Source organism: Lagopus muta, chromosome 1, assembly GCF_023343835.1.
Source record: "Lagopus muta isolate bLagMut1 chromosome 1, bLagMut1 primary, whole genome shotgun sequence".
Classification (NCBI taxonomy): Eukaryota; Metazoa; Chordata; class Aves; order Galliformes; family Phasianidae; genus Lagopus; species Lagopus muta.
The window spans coordinates 14,018,897-14,041,046 of NC_064433.1; the positions used below are offsets into that span (position 1 = coordinate 14,018,897).

Sequence of the window (22,150 nt, forward strand, 5' to 3'; positions counted from 1 at the left end):
TGTCTATCATTCAAAATTAAAATGAGATTCTGTTCTCGGAGGTAAAGAAAATCTTGAAAAGCATGAAATTTAGAGACTCACAAAAGTTGCAGGCATATATATAATTTGTAAATCTTTTGATTATTTTTTTTTAGCAGATCTTGTGATGGAGAAAAGTGAGCAAAGTGATTTACACATTAATTAGCAACATTGCTGACATGATATATTATTTCCTTGTCTAGTGTTCCTGATATTATGCAGCATTCTAATGAGGCAAGAGGGAGAGCTGCAATTCTGAACTGCTGGGTTTTTTACACCCAGCGCCCCAGAGAAAATCCTATGTAGTGTGCAGTGCAGTACAGTACCAGCTTTTCAGACCCAGGTTTCAGACAGATTTCATTTGGAGAAAGAGCGACTTGAAAGAAGGGGGATGTCAAACATGAAAAGGTAGGACAAGGTGATCTAAATCCTACCATGCACGTCAGAGGTGTGCCTAATACAAAGACCCTCTTTCCCAGCCAGTCCTCCTCTGACCAGCTCACCTGACCAGTGATTTATGTAGGTAGGTACCCACAAAATCCTAGGTTAGGTATTTAATTCAAGAAAGCAATGGAGAAAATCACTGAAAATAAGAGTACTCAGTGCTCAGAAATAGCTGAACAGCTTCCACTTTCCTGTTACCTTTTATACTTCTCTCAAATTACAAATTTTCCAAATATTTAATGAAATATTTTTTGAAAAAAAAAAAAAAGTTTTGATTAAAATGACCAGAAATATCATGAGGAGGGGAGGGGGGGGGGGGGGAGGGAAAGAAAGAGTCTGCTTTATATTTTCCTTTTTTTCTAAACAGGATTTTTTTCACTAAGTTAAACTTTTATTTTTGAAGATAATTGCAGGCAGCTCACCAAAAGCCTTGAGGTTTTGTTTCATTCAAATGGTTCCAAATGGGACATGATCAACATGACTGCAACTTTTTTTTTTTAATAGAAAGCATTCCGGAAGACTCTTAGATGCTTTGGAAAAAATGGAAAAGGAAGCTGGAGGTGAGGAAATGGATAATGACAAAATGGCTGAGCCAATTCAGAAGAATACAAACATCAGGGGATTATTTAAGACACCTGGTCTAGTGGAAAGCTAGATGAAATAGCTTTCATTAGATACTGGACAATGAGGTGAAATTTATATGCAGATCAAAGTAATTTATGCATAGTTGTTACATAAAGGACCATTATTTCTTGCTAATAAATGAGCACATTTGACAGATCTAATCAGTATTCAAATATCATGTGCTTTAAGAGCAGCTAGGGTATATTCTCTGAGGCACAACTCATTGCACTAGGGAATTTTGTCAGATTACAAAGGCTGAAAGGCTGGAATTTGAAGCAAAGGCAATCAAGTAGATGGAATGATTTCAAAAAGCAGAACTTGTTCAAAATTTCCTCCACTTTTTCTTCTAGCCTTTCCCATTTATCTAGAATCTAGAAGTATTGGGACATTTCTGTTCAGGAGCATTAATTTAATCATCCAAGAAAAGACAATAAAAAGCTCCTGCCACAATGTACAGCTTCTGTAGCATAGAAGACTGAATCCTTATTTGTTCATTCATTGTGGGTTTCAGCCCAAGATTTTTTCCTTGCACTCTTGTTTGTGATTACTCATTTCCTTATTTCTTCTGTCTTTATAAGTAGAGTACTTAGGATGTGTTTGAAGGACCACTTTTCAAGACACCTTTTATCTGTGCTTGCTTATGGAGGATGCTGTTGACAGGTAACCACTGTCAGTCCCTTTCAGCCTAAATTATTGTGTTCTACAAGCACAACTTCCTGAGCAATGGATGCATCTTTGCAAAGAAAAAAGAGTGTGGGCAGCATTTTAAAGATTTAACCTTTGGGTTTCTTAGAGGAATAAAAAGAAACGCTGTCTAACCACAGTATAAGCTAAGGTACAAAACACTGGGAATTTTTACGAAAAAATTATACCTGACATTTACAGCTACACCAAAGGCCGCTATTTCTGTGCCTTCACAGGAAGAGGTGCTATGTTTCTTTCTGGAAAAAGTAGTTAAGTGGAAGGCAAATTGTGTCCAAGTTCATTGACCCTCTTGCTGAAGGCCAGTCAACAGCAGCAGCAATGGCACTTCCCAGTCTTCCATCTAAAGCCGTGGTTCTTCTGTCTGTGGTTGCTTCTTCTCTGGAACTATTACTGGAAAAAGAAAAATCAGGTATCTGAAAAATCAGAGCTCAGTTCCCCTCACCACCTCCCAAGACTGCAGGCACTAAGCAGAGATTACGCCACAACTTATTAGTGGACTCTGCATAAGGTAGAAATCCACAGAGATCTTACTAGAAAGTGTCTTCTGAATAGCATAACCATTAGAAGTACTCAAGGTTGTTTGTAGGTAGAATCACCGTGGCCTTGAAACATTTTTGCTGATCCTGTATAGCTTGCAGATGTGTGGTGTATTTTAAACATGATGGTATCGGACAAATGAAAACTAGAATAAAAGCTTCTTAAAGAGAATTGCTTTGTGAGAACAAACCACAAGCTATCAGAAATTATTATATATAAATTCTATGAAATGTAGTATTTGCTGTACACAGATAAGCTCTGCATAATTAGGAAATCACTAATGTTTAGAACTCCTGTGTTGGAGCTTGGGTAATGTGAAGGACAAGAGCCACTCAGTCCATCTCCTAGCCCACTCTTTATGCTCTCCTTCAAGAACACACGCGCATCACAGCAGTTGAGTAGGCACATAGCCTTAGAGGGTATGAGACACGTGTAGAAGACTGAGCTAATGTCTCAAAGGGCAAGAAGAGGAAATGCTGCAGTCATCTGGGAGCCCCTGAGGTGTTAGTTACCCAGCAAGGCCAGTGAGCACCTTTGAGGGACTGACAGTGAGGGAGTGGGAAAGCTCAGAAGCTCTACCAGTCTCCTAAAAGGTCTTAGAACAGACTGAGAATGTGTAAGCAAGACTATAAAAGGCACAAACATGAAGGACTGCACATTCACCTGCTGCTGGAGGTCCACGGCTGTGAGCAGAGACCATAGCTGGATCCAAAGGTGATGGCATCTTTCCTCTTCTTTTTCTCCTTTTCTCATCTCTCTCGCAGTCTCTGACTTATCTTTTGGCTGGATCCAATCTTTCCTTTTTCTCTTTTCACATCTTTCTTTCTCTCTGACTTCACTTTTGGCACATAGGGGCAGTATCCTTACAAGTTTGGAATATCGTAACAGTTTTGCAAAGCCATTGACCACTGGAATTCCACTGAATTTTAAATCAGTTCTGCCAAGCCGCTATCTTTTGTAAATCTGCCCAGTTTCTATGAGGGTAATATTGTTGCAAGTTTTGCCTCACTGCTATCCACTATAATTTTGCTTTTTAAAGTACATCTGTGATTTGTTTGAACCTCACAAGTAATTGTCATTGCTCCTAGTTACTACACAGAGAATTAAAAGGGTAACTTCACCCTAGTCCACCAAGTGGGCTGGGACAACGTGCTGTGCCGCCGACCCACACAACCTAATACTGCACAGCTAATTCAAAAGTACATGCTCAGTATTCACTAGTTACCTTATGGAGCCCTGGGACAATTTCAGCTACAAATGGCTTTAACAAACCTTGGGTTGAACAAAGCAGGTGGTTGTTATTGCAACTGCTCCCCTGGAAAAGAAAAAACCTAGAATAAGATAGCACCTTCATTTTAATGTTTAAGCATATGGATGGGTGGATAGATGGAAAGAAACTTTCCTTCTTTCCCTAAAAGTCTTTGAAAAGGCATCTTGATTCATGCATACTCAATCACAAAGAATCATCACATCAGGTTCTTTCAGTTCTGTTTCTTAGCTCTCATCCAGGAAATACCACCCTCTTGGAAACAGCATCTGGTATTCTGACTACAGTCCAGTGCTGCCCAAATGTGAGGCTAGCATAGTATCTATTACAAATGCAAATAGTTCTAAGTGTGTCCTCTCCATCTTCATAGATCATTCTACAGCAAGTAGTTTGGCAAGGGCAAAGTAAGCTGGCAAACAGGCTGCTCAGTTGCATGACCAAAGCAACAGGTAATTAGAAGTGCCTGACAGCGCAGTAAAGAGCGAAGGTGGGAAGAAGCAGTCAACACGCAACCGCCCCAAAATAAAAGCTGTCTTGAAGAGCATGCATTTCCCTCCCCACCACCTCTAGACTGTTCAGCTCTCTCCTCCAAACCAGTCTAAGAAAAGAGGACATCGCAGTTAGCGTGCATTCCTGAAGTAGCAATGGGAAGAAAAGAGCAACAGACTGATCAGAGCAGTTAAAGGGATAGGGCTTTCCTGTTGGCAATGTTCTAACTTTGAGATTATCACATCTCATTTTCTACAATCTCAAATAAGGAGCCTAAAAGAATTGGAAAGGGAGCTTTCTTAAATCCCAGCGGAGAGCACAGGGAACCCCTGTTTGGCTCATTTGCACAGCGTCAGAGCAAAAGTGATCTACAGGAATGAAGGATCGTTTCTCCCTTGTCCTTTAACATCAAGGTCTCATGAATTCCAAGATTCCAGGATGATTAAATAAGTGGATAAATGAGATTCCATTCTTGATAACAACCCCAGAAATATTTTCAGATCTTTTTACTTAAAGAAAAAGTAGCAACAACAAAATAACTAAGAGATTATTTTTTTTATAGCCCTACAAAGATATTTAGACATTAACTTTGAGGAAATACACTTTATTTTTACATGTGGAAAAATGGCTTTACTTTGATTAGGGATGAGAAATATTTCAACATTGTCCTACACTGTCCCATTACCATCATACCCATTGGATGACTCTTGAAAGCTTGGGAATAAAGCATCATGAGCAGTACACATTTGGAGTCACTGCCTAAGCAGATGTCCTACCACAGAACACTATGGAACGCAGCTGTCTCAGTCTTTACTGTTAGGGCAGTAACATTCACCTAAAATAAGTTCCAGATGAAGAACCAAGGTGTAAGGAACAACAAGAACCAACCAAACAAACAAACCCACTAATATCCAGGAATTTCTTCAAGTTTAGTGATTTTTTATTATACAGAGTGAAACGGTCTAAGCTGCTATAACTCAGTCTTCACGACTTGGCACTTCAGAGATCCTCCTCCAAATGAGACAAAGAGAGTATCAGAATTTGGGTCTCATGAGCTCCAGGATTCCTTACCTGCTATGTTACTTAATATTAATTGCCTTGTTTCATGGGTAACGTCTAAAATCTACTGTAAATACAGTAATTTGATTCCAGATTTCCTGTATTTGTAAATGTCATCATAAACTGAGCATCTGAAGTCAAAGCATTTTGTTCAAGCTATAGTCAACAGGTTTCATTTATGCATACAATTAAGAAATTTTTCTTGATTTGCCAGTCTACCAGGCTAAAAAGAAATACAGATGTTTTCAGTGCTGGTTTCCCATACATGCAAACTTTGAACTCAGACTACACTACTGATCAACTTTAAATTAGCATAAATCAACTCTTCTCGGTAGCACAAGGAGTCCAGGACTCTGCCTTGTTAACTGAAACGTTATTTGGGATTAAATCTGTCATCTACAAACTACTTTGCTCCTTGCATCTGATAGGCAAGAATAAAGGAAAATACAGACACACACAATATCCCCTACACATTCAGAGCAAAATCCAAGTACCATAAGTCTTGCCATTGGCAAGTATACACAGTGATGCTCTGCATGAGGCATGGGTACACAGAGTTTGTTGTTTACAGGTTGGCAATTAACGGCTTCAAGGACAGCGATACACTGTGATCCTTCAAACGTGACAACTTCTATGCAACATCAGAGAAAAATGTCTGTAAGGCACTGCTTTCTCCTTTCACACACCTCAGTCCTGAAAAATGTACTTGCATGATGACATAGGAAGGCACTCACTGCCTCTTGGATTCAGAGTATACTCTCAGCAATATGTGAGACACAATGGACATCTCAACTCCCTCCTTGACATCTGGGGCTGTAACAAAACTCATTTCAGCATTGTGGCAATCTGAAATTCAATAGCCTTGGAGTGACTGGATAAAAATTCACATTTTGGTAAAGGAAAGAGTACAACTTTGAGTACACAAAGCCATTATATGAAGGGAGCTCATATGGGAAGGAACTGGCTACTGCAAAAGTCTGCAAATAGAGGCTACCACAGGACTCCTGTTTAATATGAACTCAGCCATGCTGACTCAACTAGACTAGGCATTGTAAACTGAATTTATTCTGGGCATGCATTTCATGCTTCCCAGCACAAGAAAGATGCAGAGCTCTTGGAACAGATCCAGAGGAGGGTCACTAAGATGATCAGAGGGCAGGAACACCTTGCCTATGAAGAAAGGTTGAGGGAATGGAACTTATTTAGCTTGGAGAAGGCTCCAGGGAGATCTCATTGTAGCTTTCCAGTACTTGAAGGAGGCACATAAACAGGAGGGAGAATGGCCATTTATGAGGTTGGATAGTGATAGAACAAGGGGGAATGGTTTTAAACTGAGACGGGGAGGTTTAGGTTAGATGTTAGGACGAAGCTTTTCCACACAGAGAGTGGTGACACACTGTAACAGGCTGCCCAAGGAGGTTGTGGATGCCCCATCCCTGGAGGCATTCAAGGCCAGGCTGGATGTGGCTCTGGGCAGCCTGGTCTGGTGGTTGGTGACCCTGCACATAGCAGGGGGTTGAAACTGGATGATCATTGTGGTCTGTTTCAACCCAGGACATTCTATGAATCTATGAGAGGATACTGAAAGCCACGGAATTAAATCAGGCAAACCACACTTCTCAAATAATAATGGGTTTGTATGAAAACAGCCACGTTGAGTCAGACCAGAAATCCACCTAATCTATTATACTTTCTCCAACAGCATCTGTAAAGTACAATAATGTCATTAGTTCACTAGGTAGAATAAAACCCAATGCTTCTATATTTTAAAATTGTCTAATTCAATATTGCAGAAGTCTTGCACACTCTTGTCTGACTTCCTCAGTTGTTGCCTGCAGCTAAGAGGTCCAAAAAGAGCCAACAATTATCAGTCTGCACAAACCTAAAATAGAACAGACTTCAGATTAGCTTCCTCAGATGAGCACCAAGACAAAGCAGTAGGTAGGAACTGCAGTTTTGAGAGGGGAAAAGAAGAGCTACACCACAGGTAATCCTACCCTTGATTGCCAAAACTGTTGTAAACATGACCATGAAATTCAGCTGTTAGCTCTCCTGTAAGCTGCTAGCTTTCACAGTCCCTCCTTTCACTGATCCTCTGCTATCTTAGCACATTAATTTACCAGAAAACTTAACTATAGATTTCCCCCCTTAACTGACTTCGCAGACAGAAATAGCTCAGTTAACAATTTGTGAATGCAGCTATCAGATCTTTGATCCAACTTCCTCAGAGAGTATCTGTAAAACATAGCATACCCCCCAAAGAGCTGCTGCCTCAGAACCAAGAATTCAAAGCAGAACCAAGAGAAAAAGAAGTACACCTTGTGTAGGCACACAGCTTACACAAGACTCACTCGACAGAAGTGATGTTATTTCACAGTATTTCATACCCACAAACAACATTTCAGAATAAGCATCAAATCAAGGCAGCACAAAGTACAGTACCTCCCATATCCTACCTCTGGCAGCCTTCACTCTGCCCCAGACATCTAATCTAGTCTGTCCTACAACTGTTTACAAATTATGCGAAAAATCTACACAAGACAGCTGCTTAAATTTTATTATCTCTACCCAGATTTCTCAAAAGAACACTGAACAAAATAATTCAATGTAGCAGTAGGAACATAACTTCATTGAAGTCAACTAGACACTTCAAGTATCAGTAGCAATCTTCTTAGCTAGCACTTCTGAAGTGAATGTCAAAACTGAAATACTTGGCATTTGGTCACAAGGCAGTTTGTCATACTGAGTTTTAAATCAACACAACTTTGCCTCTAAATTTAAGCAAGCATTATAGCCAGAGAAACAGCATAACAATATGCACCCTTGAACTTCCATTTCCTAGTTCCCTTCTGAAATCTGACGTGGCACTACTGCAGCCATCAGCAGGCAGTCTAATGTTATGTAAACGATTTCAAAACTTAATGGTTATAGAACAGATGGTTACTTTGGAAGAATAAGAACTTCACAGCTTTGCTAAGTAAAAACTACACAATATAAATAAGTTTTAGAAGAATTTGGTTGCTTCAGGTTAGTACTTAAAAGTTTTTACAAACTACCTCTACACGTTTAGCTGTCTTACTACCCCCACCAACAGCAGGCAACAAGGAGTCAACAGCAATCAGGAAAGAAATTTTAAGTCGCTAAACCATTCCATAAACAAATTGTGAAGTCATTCATTCCACTATGGAAACTGAGAAGTTCCTTGCTTGCTAGGATACAAAGAACATGAACTGTCTCTCACCAAACACTTCTCCTGAACTCAAAAAAACATCAAGCAGAAGAAAATCTACACCTTTGCTTCTTACACACCAACAGCAATGAGCAAGAACCAGGAAAAGCCCTTCAAACAAACAAACAACAACAAAAACCAGAAACAAAAAACAACCAAGATTAAAGAGGGACTGCCCACCACACAGAATAGCAAGATGGAATTTTTCTGTTCAAGTGGTTAAACCACATTAGAGTTTTACACCACAGTCCACTATGAAGCCCAGGAGAGATTTATAAAAATAATTATGTGCAAGTAATTACAACGATATGGTTATCTACCATCAGTCATCTAACAGCCCCAGGGTTGACACCAGTTCTATTTCGTTAAGAAGTAACCAGGTACTGAGTCTTTTTTTTTTTTCTTTCTTTCTTTTTTGCCATTAACACCAGCATTACATGTACCACAGTTCACCTTCAGACACCTATGCTTCCATTTGAACAGTTACACTCTTCACCAGCTCTAAGCTTGTTTACTGGGGATACCACAGAGCCTCCGTTAAGCACAAACACGGCAGACTCCAGCAAGGAACCCACCTCTGTGCAGTCCAGTTTCATTGAACTGAAACATCACTTTTCTTTAACTTTTATTAAGTTCACTTAGGTTGACCAAATGAGCTTCCCTAAAGTAAACATGTTTATAAAATATCAGCATGATTCTATCTTTAGGTGCTCAATAGAAACAAATACTTAGTTCAACTAGAAAACCTTAAAAATGACTTTAGATACAAAAGTGTAACAATTATACTGAGCAATACATCTGTATATATCACTAAGCCCATGAAAAAAAAAAAAAAAAAAAGTTTTTGCACCATCAAGAACAGCCACAAGTCCTGAACCTCCATTCTTAACGCATCCTCGGTCAGAGTGAACTGAAACTTGGGAATGCTTGGGATTCAAAATACCCTGAGCACATACTAGTGCAACACCACAAAGCATACATAATCCATCAGAAAAGGGCGGAGGGGGGGGGGGGGGTGGGGAACGAGAATCGGATGGTGCTTTATTATACAAGCATGAAAGTTAAGTTCCTTTGGAAAACAACTTCTTGGGTGGACTTCTGGACCAGTGAGGTAGCCCGATGGGAGAAGTGGAAGCGGAACTTGGTCCCCACGCGCGGTACCCGCAGCCGGCCCCTCGCCCGCCCGGGGCCCGGCGCCCCGGCCCCGATTCTAGCGAGCCGTAAAGTGCAGCAGAAGAACATGATCCAGACAAAAGCAATGTAAACAGGTGACTGATATTGGTCTCTTTGTCCGCGCCGGCCTTCCTTCCCCTCCCGCCGCCTCAGGACGGCGCCACGGGCAGGCGGCGCACCCGCACCACGGGCGACAGGTCCACGCCGAGGATCCGCTGCGCCCGGCGCCGCGCCGCCTCCAGGCTGCGCCAGTTGCAGACGCCGCCGCGCACCCGGATGGTTGGGAAGGTGGTGAGGCGAGGGGTGGCCGCCTTCCAGATCTCCTCCAGCGACTTGCCGCCGAACGGCTGCCTCCAGGCGGCCTGCTCGGCCGGGCCGCCCCGCTCGCTGTCCTCGGCCTCAGCCTCGTCCTCGCCCGGCGGCCCCGCCGCCGCCTCCAGCCGCTCCTCGCCGTGGGTGCCATCGGCCGCCGGTGCCGCTCGGTGCCGCCAGCCCTGCGCCCTCCTGCGGCGCCGCCGCCGCCGCCGGGGCCGTTTGGCGGAGTCGCCCGTGACCGCGGCCCGGCGCTTGGCGGGCGGGAGGCGCCGTTTGCCGGGCCGGTGGCGGGGCCGCTCGGCCGAGGGCGGCGGCGGGTCGGGGACGACGGCGCGGCAGGAGGCGTAGCCGTAGACGTCCTTGCTGCGGAGGATGACCGGGGAGAACTCGTGCTTGAGGCTGCAAAGGAAGTTCCATAGCTCCGAGTCGGAGCTCATGAACTCGGTGGACTTGGGCATGAAGAGCTTGAGGGCGTCGCCCAGCGCCTTGGTGCCGGCGTAGGAGACCTGCGAACGCGAGTATACAACTTTCTCCGAATCCCCCTCCAGCCCCCAGGCGCCGGGCGCCGTTCCGTTCCCGGCTGCCCCCGCCGCCGCCGCCGCCCGGGCCCCCTCCGCGGCGCTCCCCGCTTCTGGGTTCATCTTGCCGGCTCCTCTCTCCAGCGCCGCCTGCTTCCTGCTGCGGGTCATGGGAGCGGAGGGACGGGGGAAAGAGGCGCGGAGAAGGGCAGAGGACGGGCGCCGAGCGCCCCGCCGCTCGCCCGACAGGGAGCGACGATCGATATCCGCCGCCCGGCACAAAATGGCGCTTTAAACTCCCAGGCGGGGACTGCGCTCCGGCCCGCCCTCCCTCCGCGCCCGACGGTTCGCCCGTTTGAAACGCGTCGCGCGGGCCGAGCTCCGCCTTCCGCGCTTGGAGGCGGCCGTTGGGGGCGCTGCGGGGGCCCCGCGGGAGACCCGCGGTGGAGGCGCGAGGGGCTGCCGGGGGCTGCCGCCCACAGGGCAGCGCCCACCCGTGGCCGGGCGCTGGGCTGCGCTGGGCCCTGGGGCTTCCCGCTGCTCTGGCTGGCTCCAATGGGCCAAGGGAGGCTTCATCGCACCATCGTTTCCAACCCTGCGTCCAGTAGGGTGGCCCAGTTGGCAGCCCCTTCCCTTAGGGCGCGGTTCTGGCGGCTTTGAGGTTGCAGGTGGGCCAACAGACTTGGCTGTGAAGGTGGGGCCTCTCTGCCACATGCTGCAAGGGCAGGGTGGTTCACAGAGCAGTGGGGATGGTGTTTGCTTCCTCAAAATGTCTTCAAGTAGGGGTTTAGGGTTAGAGGTTTCCGAGGATGAATCCCTCAAAGGGAGAAGAAAGGCAGAAGAAAATAACAAAATGAGCAGAGTAGGATTGTTCGTTTGTCAGTGACCTACAAAGATCACCAAGTCTTGTCAAACTTCAGTATTACCCAAAAGTTAAAGCGTATTTATGAGGATGTTGGCCAAATGTCTTTTGAGCATCAGCCGCCTCAATAGGAAGCCCATTCCAGTGTTTTCCCACCATCACAATAAAGAAATCTTAATGTAGATCCAGTCTGAATTCCAAGATGTCCAGTCTGGCCTGAAATGAGTGAATAGACATGTTGTGATGATCACCCAGCATTAATTACATTCATCCTGTTGCTGCAGAAGAGTTTTAATGTGATGCTGTTGGTCAGTAACTCAACCATGTCATCAAAACATTGAAATACAGCACCACTGAGGTAGGCTTCATGTCCCAGCAAAGCTGACCGATAATGAAACCCATGAAAAAAGAACAATCTTTGCTTGGTTGAGCCCCTTCTAAAAATCACCAACTGAATGAGTCCATGCCACCTTCCTGCATGGCGTGGCTATGCTGGAAGCTTTGTAGGACAACTTTGTCAGCTGCCACAAACCCCGCTGTCTCCCTTGATGGTATTTTCCAATAATTCAGAGATTGCTATCACAGGAAGAGTGTCTTATCAGGTTCCTGGATTGTTTCAATTAAATCAGCACTCCTTCCAGTACCCAGAAAAGTAAAGTGGCAGCAAGGTCAGAGGTGGTTTAACCTGCCCTACGAACCCTGCATGGGGTTTGATTAGACTCCTAATTACTTTCTCTCAGCATTGGTAAAGGATGAAGAATAACAGTATTTCTCTTCATAGACAGTCTTTATACTGTAATTAATTTCTCAGTTTAGAATAGGGAAATCTTTTATTCTCAACTCATCAAGAAACTAAATTGGAATGTCTGGGTAGCTACTCAAATAAGAGGCAGAAATTACATATAAGAAATTATTACTTACTGCCAGTAGAAATAAGTGAATTTTTCTTCACGGTATAATTTGGCTTGTGCTCACGGGAAACTCAAGAATATTAATCCAAGTAGCCATTTAAAGTAGGTTTTGACAAAACTATTTTAAATCTTCATGGAGACAGTCTCAAGATTTAGCCATATTCCAAAACATCTTTATAAATGATCTATTTTTTAAAAAATACACTTTCCCAAACAATAGTTGCTGGTGCCGTTTTTAATCAGATTTATTCCACAGCTCATTTCAGAGCTCAGTCGTGCCAGCAGACTGCTTTACCTGAGGGAAATATGCTACAAAGCGAGGGTTAAGAAGCCATAGCTGGAAGCCTTAGGACCACACATCTCTTATCCAGCTGTGTTGCAGTTCCCCCCCTCTCTAGCACGAGTGCCTGGTCACAGCCATGGGATAGCCACAGCTCACCACCCTCTGGGCTGCAGGAGCTGGCATAAGCATTCCCAGTGGTGAGAGCTTTCACACTGTCAGATTCAGCTGCTCAGTTGGTCAGTATGCCCTCATTAAACTTCAGAAATCCAGTTGTTTATTGGCTGTTGGCCAAGGTCATTGGCCATGGCCTTTTTCCTGAAATTACACTTCTGGCTTATGACTCAAAATCATTAATAGAGATTTTCAGCAAGCAGGGGAGGAGCCACTGTATGAGTTAAAAGATAGATGAGCATGTTTTTGTGTTAATCAGCATTTACAAATTACTTTTGCTTCTGGTATGGATGATACCATTTTACAGCACAGAATGTAATCTCAGTTTGACAACTTCATTGTAGATTTCTGCAGTGTAACATCCTCCTTTTAATACCTTACAAAGTCATCTCAAGAAAATCCACAGTAATTGGCTCTTTCAGCAATTTACAATAGCTCAGTGCAGTACTAATGATGATAATAAAATTAATAATCCTTTGGAAGTACATAGCTCTTCACTTTAATCATACTGCTGCTTATATGCATTAATTATCGCTCACAGCACTCCTAGTTATGTAAGCAAATACTGCCTCTCTTTAACAGGAATAAAATGAAGAAATGGATTAAAACAGTTTGACTAACGTGTATGGACTCAATTACTTAATTTTCTGTAGATCTTCTTAGTTTCTAACAATCATTGTTCTAAAAATACATTGAATGTCTACACCAAAACAGAGAAGAAAAAATCTAGTAATCTTCATTCTATTTATTCACTAGAATTTCTTTACAGAATTCTTAAGAATGGGAAACAAAAGTATAAATTGATGAACTATTGCATTAATGTTTTATTTCATTAATAATTCCTGCCTAGTATCAAACAGTGCTGCTAACTACTAAAATGTTTTCTGTACACATGATCACATAGAGCTTTGAGTCATGGTGATTCACCCGAAAATCCTGGATATTAAGTCTTATGCTGCTGGGGATTTTTCTCTAACATACTCATGCTCTTCTACTGAGACAGCAAGGACAGTCTTTTACTGTCCAACACCCCTAAAAATGATCGCTCTTTCTTGCAATCTTTTCCTCTGCTCTTGAGAGGCTGTATTAGCTAGTGCTCTGCTTCAGTCACTTTGTTTCTTAAATATCTTTAGTGCACTTCTGCAAGACCTTGTGTGACCATGCAAGTCCACATACATTTGCAGCTCAACTTCAGGTGTTATCCAGCAGTCATCAGGTTCCTTGTTCTGAGCTGTTCCCAGACAAGCACTGGCAAAATTCCTGAAAGCACTTTCATTAAAGACAAAAGCAAGGGATTTATAAGAATTGTGTCTCAGTTATTAAAAAAAACAGTTGCTCTTATATACATATATATGAATCACAATGTGTACTTTAAAAAAAATTGCTGATGCAGTTGCTGTCAAAAAAGGAAATGAGATGTTAGGAATTTCTCTGGAAGGGAAAGAAAGCAAAATAGAAAACAGCACTGCTGAATACAAGTCCATTTTGCCTCCACAGATCTGTGCTTGTAGTCTTGCCATCTCTAAAAGGATACAGAATGATACAAAGAAGGGCAACTAAGATGAGCAGAAATATGGAACGGCTTCTCTTCATTATGAAGAGAGACTAAATAAGCTAAGACTCTTCAGTCTGAAAAACCAGATGGTTGAGAGGGAGTACAATAAAGGTTTATAAAACTGTGATAGTACAAAGAAGATTGTAAGTTATTATGTCTTAGTTTTCATAATCTAAGAATGAAAGAGAAGTACATGAAGCTGTAGAGCAAAATTTTTTTAAATAACCAAAAAGGTACTTTTTTCAGATGACTCATAATTACTCTGTGGAGTTCCTTTTCCAGCAAAGTTGTGGGTGCCAACTTGGAAACTTGTACCGCAGTATTGAATATAAAGATGAGCTCACTGAGAAGGGTTTACAAATATTACAGAGCTCACCATTCAAAGCAATGAACGAGTGGAAGACATGAGGAGAAGGCAAAGATCCTGTTCTGCACAAAAACCAAGACGATCCCCTTGGTCTTGGAAAGCCTGGAAGACAACGGCTAGGCGAGAAGGGAAGACTGCATCAGGGAAGGAATCCTCAGTGTTTGGCCCATTCTTGCACTCTCTCCCTACCCCACCTCTTCTGGCCCCTAACAGACAGCCCACCAGACCAGGTGAACTCTGGAGCTGGCCATCATTCTATTCTACAGACTGATAGGAAAAGAGAAGAGGGCAACCACAACAGTAAAATGTAGCATTTATTTCCCAGTGCCTTACTGGTGCAACAGCTGGAAGAAGATATTCTAGAACTGAAAAGCAATGAAGCATTTTCAGAGAAAGGAGTGCGGAGTTTAAAGTCCATTGGCTGCCAGGACCCATGGCCAGGAAGAAACCCCTGCAAGGACAGAGCCTGAGGTAAAGGGTATTCCACTGGTTATGATTATTGCATGTTTGTTTTCCATTTTGTTCATAGCCTCAGTAAACACTCTTTCAAAATGGTGAGTGAGTAGGTGCAAGAGGGAAGAAAAGATTTTTTTTTTAATGCATTTTATTTCAGTAGCATTTGTTGACAATAATGTTTGGAAGAAAAAAGGAAAAAAAGGAAAAAAATATCTGTTTTAGCAAAAGACTTCAATACATCAAAAAAAAAAAAAATCCCTCAAGCAATAGTGGACATAAAAATGCACCAAGAAGCATGCTTTGTCATACAGAAAGCACTCTTAGATCTTTCACCAGATGCTGTTTAATGTTTGTTTCCACGTTCTGGGAGTAATCTCTATATGCTGCACATAACACTTATGAACTACGTCAATATAATCATTGTCCTGCTATTAATAAATGCTGTACTGGTGGTCACTGCAGTCTTGACAATCAATAATAGACTCTTAGTCTAAAATGTTAGGTTCGTGTCATAAAATACGAGACATTACTTTCAGAGCAGCTCTCAATAAGCGTATAATATAGTTAATATATATATAAGTAACGAAACTTATTTGATTTTTTAATGTTTTTTATTAAAATGTATTAAAAAAAAGAGCAACAAAACATAAAAAGCTGATGAGATATTTGACCTTGTTTCTATGAAACTAACACAGTAGTCTGGTTTGATGACAGTTGCTGCAATTCAGCGATTTCTCAAGGTGCTCAGTAGGGATTTTTGATAAAATTTTACTCTTCCTATACTTCATCCTTCAAAATAATTTTTCACTAATGTACTCACTGCCAAATGACACAAATAAGGCGTGGCTCTGAAGTGAGCAATTTCTCTCTTTGGTAAGAGAGGGCTTATGAAAGTTTGGTAGACAGACATGGTCAAATTTTTTACTTCAACTCTATCAACATCCCACTGGAAAACCATCAAATAATGTATTTATGTCAGCTGAAAATGGAGTCACAAGTAAATAAAAAAAAATTGGTGCTTTTTTTTGCACTCTTGAAACCTATTTTCAAATACCTTTACCACAATGGAAAGCACAACTGCATATTGCTGTTTATAGGACTGTGTTTAGCCAATGTATCAAAATCCATAAACATATTTGCTATAGCTTGAGTTGGCACTGCAGTGCAGCCCTGGTTTCAGCCCAGATGGAGTCAACAGGACACCAATGTTGGGTTGGTGCTGAGGGCCGGGCAGCTCGGTGGGGCAGAGCTGCTGCCAGGACAGTATGGGGCGGGGGGTGGCCGCAGTGCGAGCTGTGCTGGGCCGTGTGGGCTGTGGGCTGTGGGCTGATGTGCCTGGATTAGATCTTCACCAGAGGTCTCTGCTGACCTCGACAATTCTCCAAAAGGCAAACAATTTATTTCCTTGTATTTTTTTCCTTTGTTTTGATTTTTAGTTTGCTTTTGTTTTTCTTTCATTTTCTTCCCCCCTTCTCTTTACCGATGGTAAAATGCGTGCAGGAACATTCTCCTATTTTTTTTTTCCTATTGCTTTCTGTCAAAAATACAGTCCTACAGCATATCCTTCAACTGATAATTTTAATTTATAAAACAAAAGAATGCTCTGCAGCACTTTCCCATACACGACCAACCAGTGTGGTTTTAATCTGAAAATGTATGTTACCAACGGTGTAAAATTGGTAGATAACAAATCAGTCTAGTAATACTTTTTGAATACAATTCCAGCGTAAGAAATACACTGCTCAAGAACATGGTTCTCATGCATCACAGACCATGTCATTCTGTAATGTTGGTCACACTGCATTTCCTGAGGCTCAGTACTATTTAAAGTACTGAGACTGTTAAATCAAATGTGAATTTCACTCCCTTGTCTCAACACAGACTATGTTTGAAGTCTGCTAAGAATTATTTAAAGACCTTACCTGTGATGCCACATGTTATTGAATCATAGAACCATAGCATCACCAAGGTTGGAAAAGACCTCCAGCATTGCTCAGTCCAACCATCCACCTACCACCACTACATCATGTCCCTCAGTACAACATCTAAACGTTTCTTGAACACCTCCAGTGACTCCACCACCTCCCTGGGCAGCCTGTTTCAGCACTGACCACTCATGTCAATTTAAGAATTCTTTTCCTGATACACTCCAGTCTATACTTCCACTTTCCTTTATTCCAGACGTGTGTTGCCAAAGTACCAGGCAGTAGAATTGATTTTTCATTGAATTAGTCACGGGATATAACACAGTGTTTATATTGGGTTTATGTTTTATTCTGGACTGCAGAGGCTGTGACAGGCAATCCAGCATAAAGCCCATGGAGAGAAAGCTGCCCTTCAAAATGCTTTGAATGGAGTAAGGGAATTCAAGCTGGATGAGCTTTTTATGTCATAGGGATTCGGCATTATTAAATGGATGCTTAGAGCAGCTTTTCACTGTCACTCGACATATCTTAGTCAGGCTCCTCTAGTTTGTTTTCTTCGTCCACATGAACCTTGCCCTCCTCTCTGCCGGCAGTGCTTGTTTTAAGAAGTGTAGATGCGGATCTCGTGCCAACTAGGCCCTGGCACTTCCATGGGGCAGAGGGGTGATCTTCAGGAGCCTGAGGTACGAAAGAGTCTTGATCTCTGATTCAGCGAAGCTTGTAAGCCCTCAATTATTATGCAGATGTTGGTTGTTAGCATTTTGAATTTCTCTTTTGTGCTTTGAGTTAGGCATAGACTTCAAAAGCCTGGAAGGATGATCTGCCTACCCCCAAATTGCTCCTGCTAAGGGACCTCTGCCCCCACTGCAGCACGGCACGGGGATGTGCAGAGCCAGGAAACGAGTTAAAACGCCTGGCATCGGCTTGTGTGACTCGTCTGAGATCCTTTCCCGACGTAAAACCTGCCCGACGTTTGCTCACGTTATTTGTGGATGTATGATCTTATATACACTGAATACACTTACCATGTTTCATGTATATATTTGAAAAATATTCCATATATTTCATATATTTGGTGCAATTCTAGATCAAAAACCCTGGATTGTGATTGGTATTCATTTTCAAAACATTCTATTAAATTGAGGTTCAGTAACGATTGGCAGCATTCCTTATAATCAATTTAAAGTTATGGTGAATTCACCTCCGCACAAAATAAATACCTAAATTAGATGATTGGAACACATTAATTATTTTGACTAGTTTTCAGAATATTATTTAAAGAAAGAATAAAAATAGGAACCTTAAGAATATTTTGAAAATGATGCTTTTAGTTTGTACATTTTATGATGAAAAAAAAAAGATACTGCACAGCTGTAGATAATCTTCATTTCAACAGAGAGATAGTGAGTGAAGCTAGCTGAGGTCTTGGCCCTCCACATGATCTGCATTACTGTTAAGTCTCTTCTCAAAAGTCAATGATATTCAAGGTAAGTTCATTCTCCATGAATCTCCAGTAGGATGGAGGTGGATGAATAGCTCATTTGCAAGTATTTAAAAATGATCTTTCAGAATTGCAGTGAATTACTTAGTATTTTTGTTCCCACAGTGGCTTATTATCAATGCTATCAATGTACAACTGCACTGAGAATTTTCCTATTTATACAAGCGTTCCAAACTTTCATTATAAAGTGAAAAAAGTCATCAAAGTTAACAAATGATCCACACTAAATCTTACCTTTTGAAGGTCCATCCAAATAAGAAATAGTTGTGTTTTAATCTTTATTAATTAAATTAAACCCATGCTAAAACCTAGTATGGACATTTGCTCCAGTTTATGTGTATTTTATTTCAGTTTATTTTATGTTGGCTTCTATTCAATTTAAGCTCAATGAGCCATTCTTACACGCATTTAAGAGTACCCGCATAAGGGTGAGCACGAGTTTAATTATAGCCATCTAATTAAGCCAGCATTTTCACTGTCCATTAGTTTTTTCTTACATCTGCATTTTGAGCCGTAAGTTTTTGACACTAGGAGCCTAAAGTTAAAGTCTCGAATGCTTTGTCTGAAGCAAGTTGCTCAGTGCTGCGCATTTGCAATTCATGGCCTAAGCCATTCATTATCCCCTCGCAGGCAATGAGATCTGCAAATGTCTCATCACCTTTGAAAAAGTGGTCATTATTTAGAAGTGTAAATGAAGATGCCAGAGGCTAACTTCAAGTCTTGCCTGAAACGAAGGCCTACATCTTAAATCTCCTGACGGTAAAGATGAGTTGGACACGTCGTAACAGGGAAATACTACATTTACTCTGAAAGTAACATATTACGTGTATTAGAGCTGCTTTTTCTTCCATATTCCTCGTATTCTCTTTTCTAGTTTCTTCCTAATCCACATTCTCCTTAATTGTCCCTCCCTGGCTGAAAGCTGAATCACCGAAATTCCTGCTCATTTGCTTCCTGCCAAAATGAGCCAGTATTTCCAAAGGCAGCACTTCCTTCCAGTGACTAATATATTAAAATACAGATTTGCTTTGCTTGGTGCATGTCTTGTTTTGCCTCACAGTGGTCATAGAATGAAATGGTTCAGTTACAAAGTGAATATCATATTATGCAGATCTTCATATGTACATGTCATATAAATAATGAAAGCAAAGGAAAAACAAGTAAGGAAAGAAGCAATAGGAAAAAAAATGAAAGGCCGAGATTCCAAGATTGCTGTAAAAGACACTGATAATGAATAGTTGAACCACAGTTCCACTCAAAATTGCCAGATATAATCTGTAGTTGAATGAAATTTAAAAATTAATCTACAGTCTTTCTCTCCAAAGCAAAGAGCTACAGAATAGCTCTCCCACAGGCAGGAACTTCCCAGCAGAATGCTCTTGTTTTAGGAAGGTTGGAATATGTGAAGATGGAGAGTTGGCCAATTACAGAAAAGTGGAAAGATTAGGAATGGATTAGAAAATAAGCAGAGAAATACAAGTAGATTACAGAGGCAGAACTGGCTTGCGTGATGGCAATATAAATTGGGCACATTTCAAATTGCTGAACTGTCTAATGTAAGCTGTCAGGGTGCATATGGGCATTTCAGCCATTTATCTCCACTGATTTTAGAATAATTTTATGACTAAGTTAGATAGATAATCACTAGAAGTCCTGACTAAAGCAAAATTAACTCTACCACAAGTATAAAATATGCTTTCAATCAAGAACACTTCCTTCAATCAGTCTCTAAATTGTCTTCCATCCATTAACATGAGACTAAAAGCAGAAATTGACAGATCTGTAGTGTAAACAAATTGCTTATTGGTGGCCTTCTATGATAGAGTGATGGCTTCAGTAGACAGGGAAAGGGTGATCTACCTGGACTTCTGCAAGGCCTTTGACATGGTCCCTCACCACATCCTTCTCTTTAAATTGAAGAGGTGTGGATTTGAATTATGGACTGTTTGATGGATTAGGAATTGGCTGGCTGCATGCAGCCAGAGGATTGTGATTAATGGTTCGGTGTCAGGGTGGAGGCTGCTCACAAGCTGTGTCCCTCAGGCATCGGTCTTGGGACCGGAGCTCTTCAACATCTTCATCAATGACACAGACAGTGGCATCGAGTGCACCCTCAGCAAGTCTGTGGATGACACAAAGCTGAGCGATGCAGTTGATACATTGGAAGGAAGGGAAGACATCCAGAGGGACCTGGACAGGCTGGAGAAATGGGCCCGTGAAAACCTAATGAAGTTCAATAAGGCCAAGAGCAGGGTGCAGTGCTTGGGTCAGGGCAATCCCAGGTATTTATACAGACTGGGGGAAGATCTCCTTGAGAGCAACCCTGCAGAGAAGGACTTGGGGGTCCTGGTGGACGAGCAGCTGGACATGAGCCAGCAGTGTGTGCTTGCAGCCCAGAAGGCCAGCTGTGTTCTGGGCTGCATTAAAAAAGGGGCGGCCAGTAGGAAGAGGGATGTGATCGTCCCCCTCTACTCAGCTCTTGTGAGGCCCCACCTGCAGTACTGCATCCAGGCCTGGGGCCCCAAGTTCAGGAAGGATGTGGAGCTCTTGGAGTGGGTCCAGACGAGGGCCATTAAGATGATCAGGGGGCTGGAGCACCTCTCTTGCAAGGAAAGTTTGAGGGAGCTGGGCTTGTTTAGCTTGGAGAAGGCTCCAGGGCTCCAGGGAGTTCTCATTGTAGCTTTCCAGTACTTGAAGGAGGCACATAAACAGGAGGGAGAATGGCCACTTATGAGGGTGGATAGTAATAAGACAAGGGGGAATGGTTTTAAACTGAGAGGGGGGGGTTAGGTTAGATATTAGAAAGAAGTTCTTTACACTGAGGGTGGTGACACACTATAACAGGTTGCCCAAGGAGGTTGTGGATGCCCCATCCCTGGAGGCATTCAAGGCCAGGCTGGATGTGGCTCTGGGCAGCCTGGTCTGGTAGTTGGCGACTCTGCCAGTAGCAGGGGGTTGAAACTGGATGATCATTGTGGTCCTTTTCAACCCAGGCCATTCTAGGATTCTATGATTCTAACCAGTTTGTTTCCTGTGCAAGCTTCTCCAGTCTCTTCTCATGGTCTATTTTCCAGTACATTACCTTTCCTAGAAGTCACTTTTGAGCTCATACTTTTCTTCAAATCTCTCATTATGTCCACTTTCAGTAACATCTCCAGGTTCTGATTCAGAAATGCACCATTTAGTTATGGTCAGTAAAAAGGTATTATCTTCAGAGTATGGCATGTGCCTAGATAGATATATTAAGGATGAACGAACCTAGAAAATCTAGGTAAAAGAGTTTTCACTCTTTTATCCAAAGGGAATACCTTTTGGACATACACAGCTCCTAGTATAGACAAAAGGTACTGTTTGTTTGGCATATCCATGTTTGACTTCCAGCTCCGCTGTAATCATTATTGCTTGTCAAACAAGTTATATCAAACTCTGGCTAGTATTGTACATGGTTCCTTTAGTGCTTTGGAGCTCATTAGCACTGACACTCTGAAAATCCTAATGTCTGCAGCAAGATAAACTACTTTTGAAATTTTGAAAATATGTTCAAGACAAAGACCCCTGCCCAAGATTAGCTGACATCAAATTATACTTCACCAAGCCTAATGGTTTTTGAATCTGAAATGCAGAACACTCAAAGACAACATGAAGGTGAGCCAGGACCTGATGATGACATCACTGTAGGTAATATAGCCCCTTTATGAGTATTGCTACCATTCAAAGCTGATGCTTCTCCCTTCCTTCCAG

General features: G+C 42.2%; 1 protein-coding gene across 1 annotated transcript; it reads right to left on the reverse strand.

The window, feature by feature from the left end:
• Positions 1-4,558: 4,558 nt before the first annotated feature.
• Positions 4,559-15,779, reverse strand: CCDC71L (coiled-coil domain containing 71 like). Its single transcript, XM_048964645.1, has 2 exons — positions 14,537-15,779; positions 4,559-13,874 (listed from the first exon to the last, which is right to left on the reverse strand). The coding sequence occupies exon 2, from the start codon at positions 10,547-10,549 to the stop codon at positions 9,695-9,697; it is 855 nt and encodes a 284-aa protein (XP_048820602.1). The 5' UTR covers positions 10,550-13,874; positions 14,537-15,779; the 3' UTR covers positions 4,559-9,694.
• Between the last annotated feature and the right edge of the window lie 6,371 nt (positions 15,780-22,150).

What these genes read in the sequence shown, in the direction of transcription:
- CCDC71L (XM_048964645.1), bottom strand. Translation starts at nt 10,549, where the DNA reads ATGACCCGCAGCAGGAAGCAGGCGGCGCTGGAGAGAGGAGCCGGCAAG.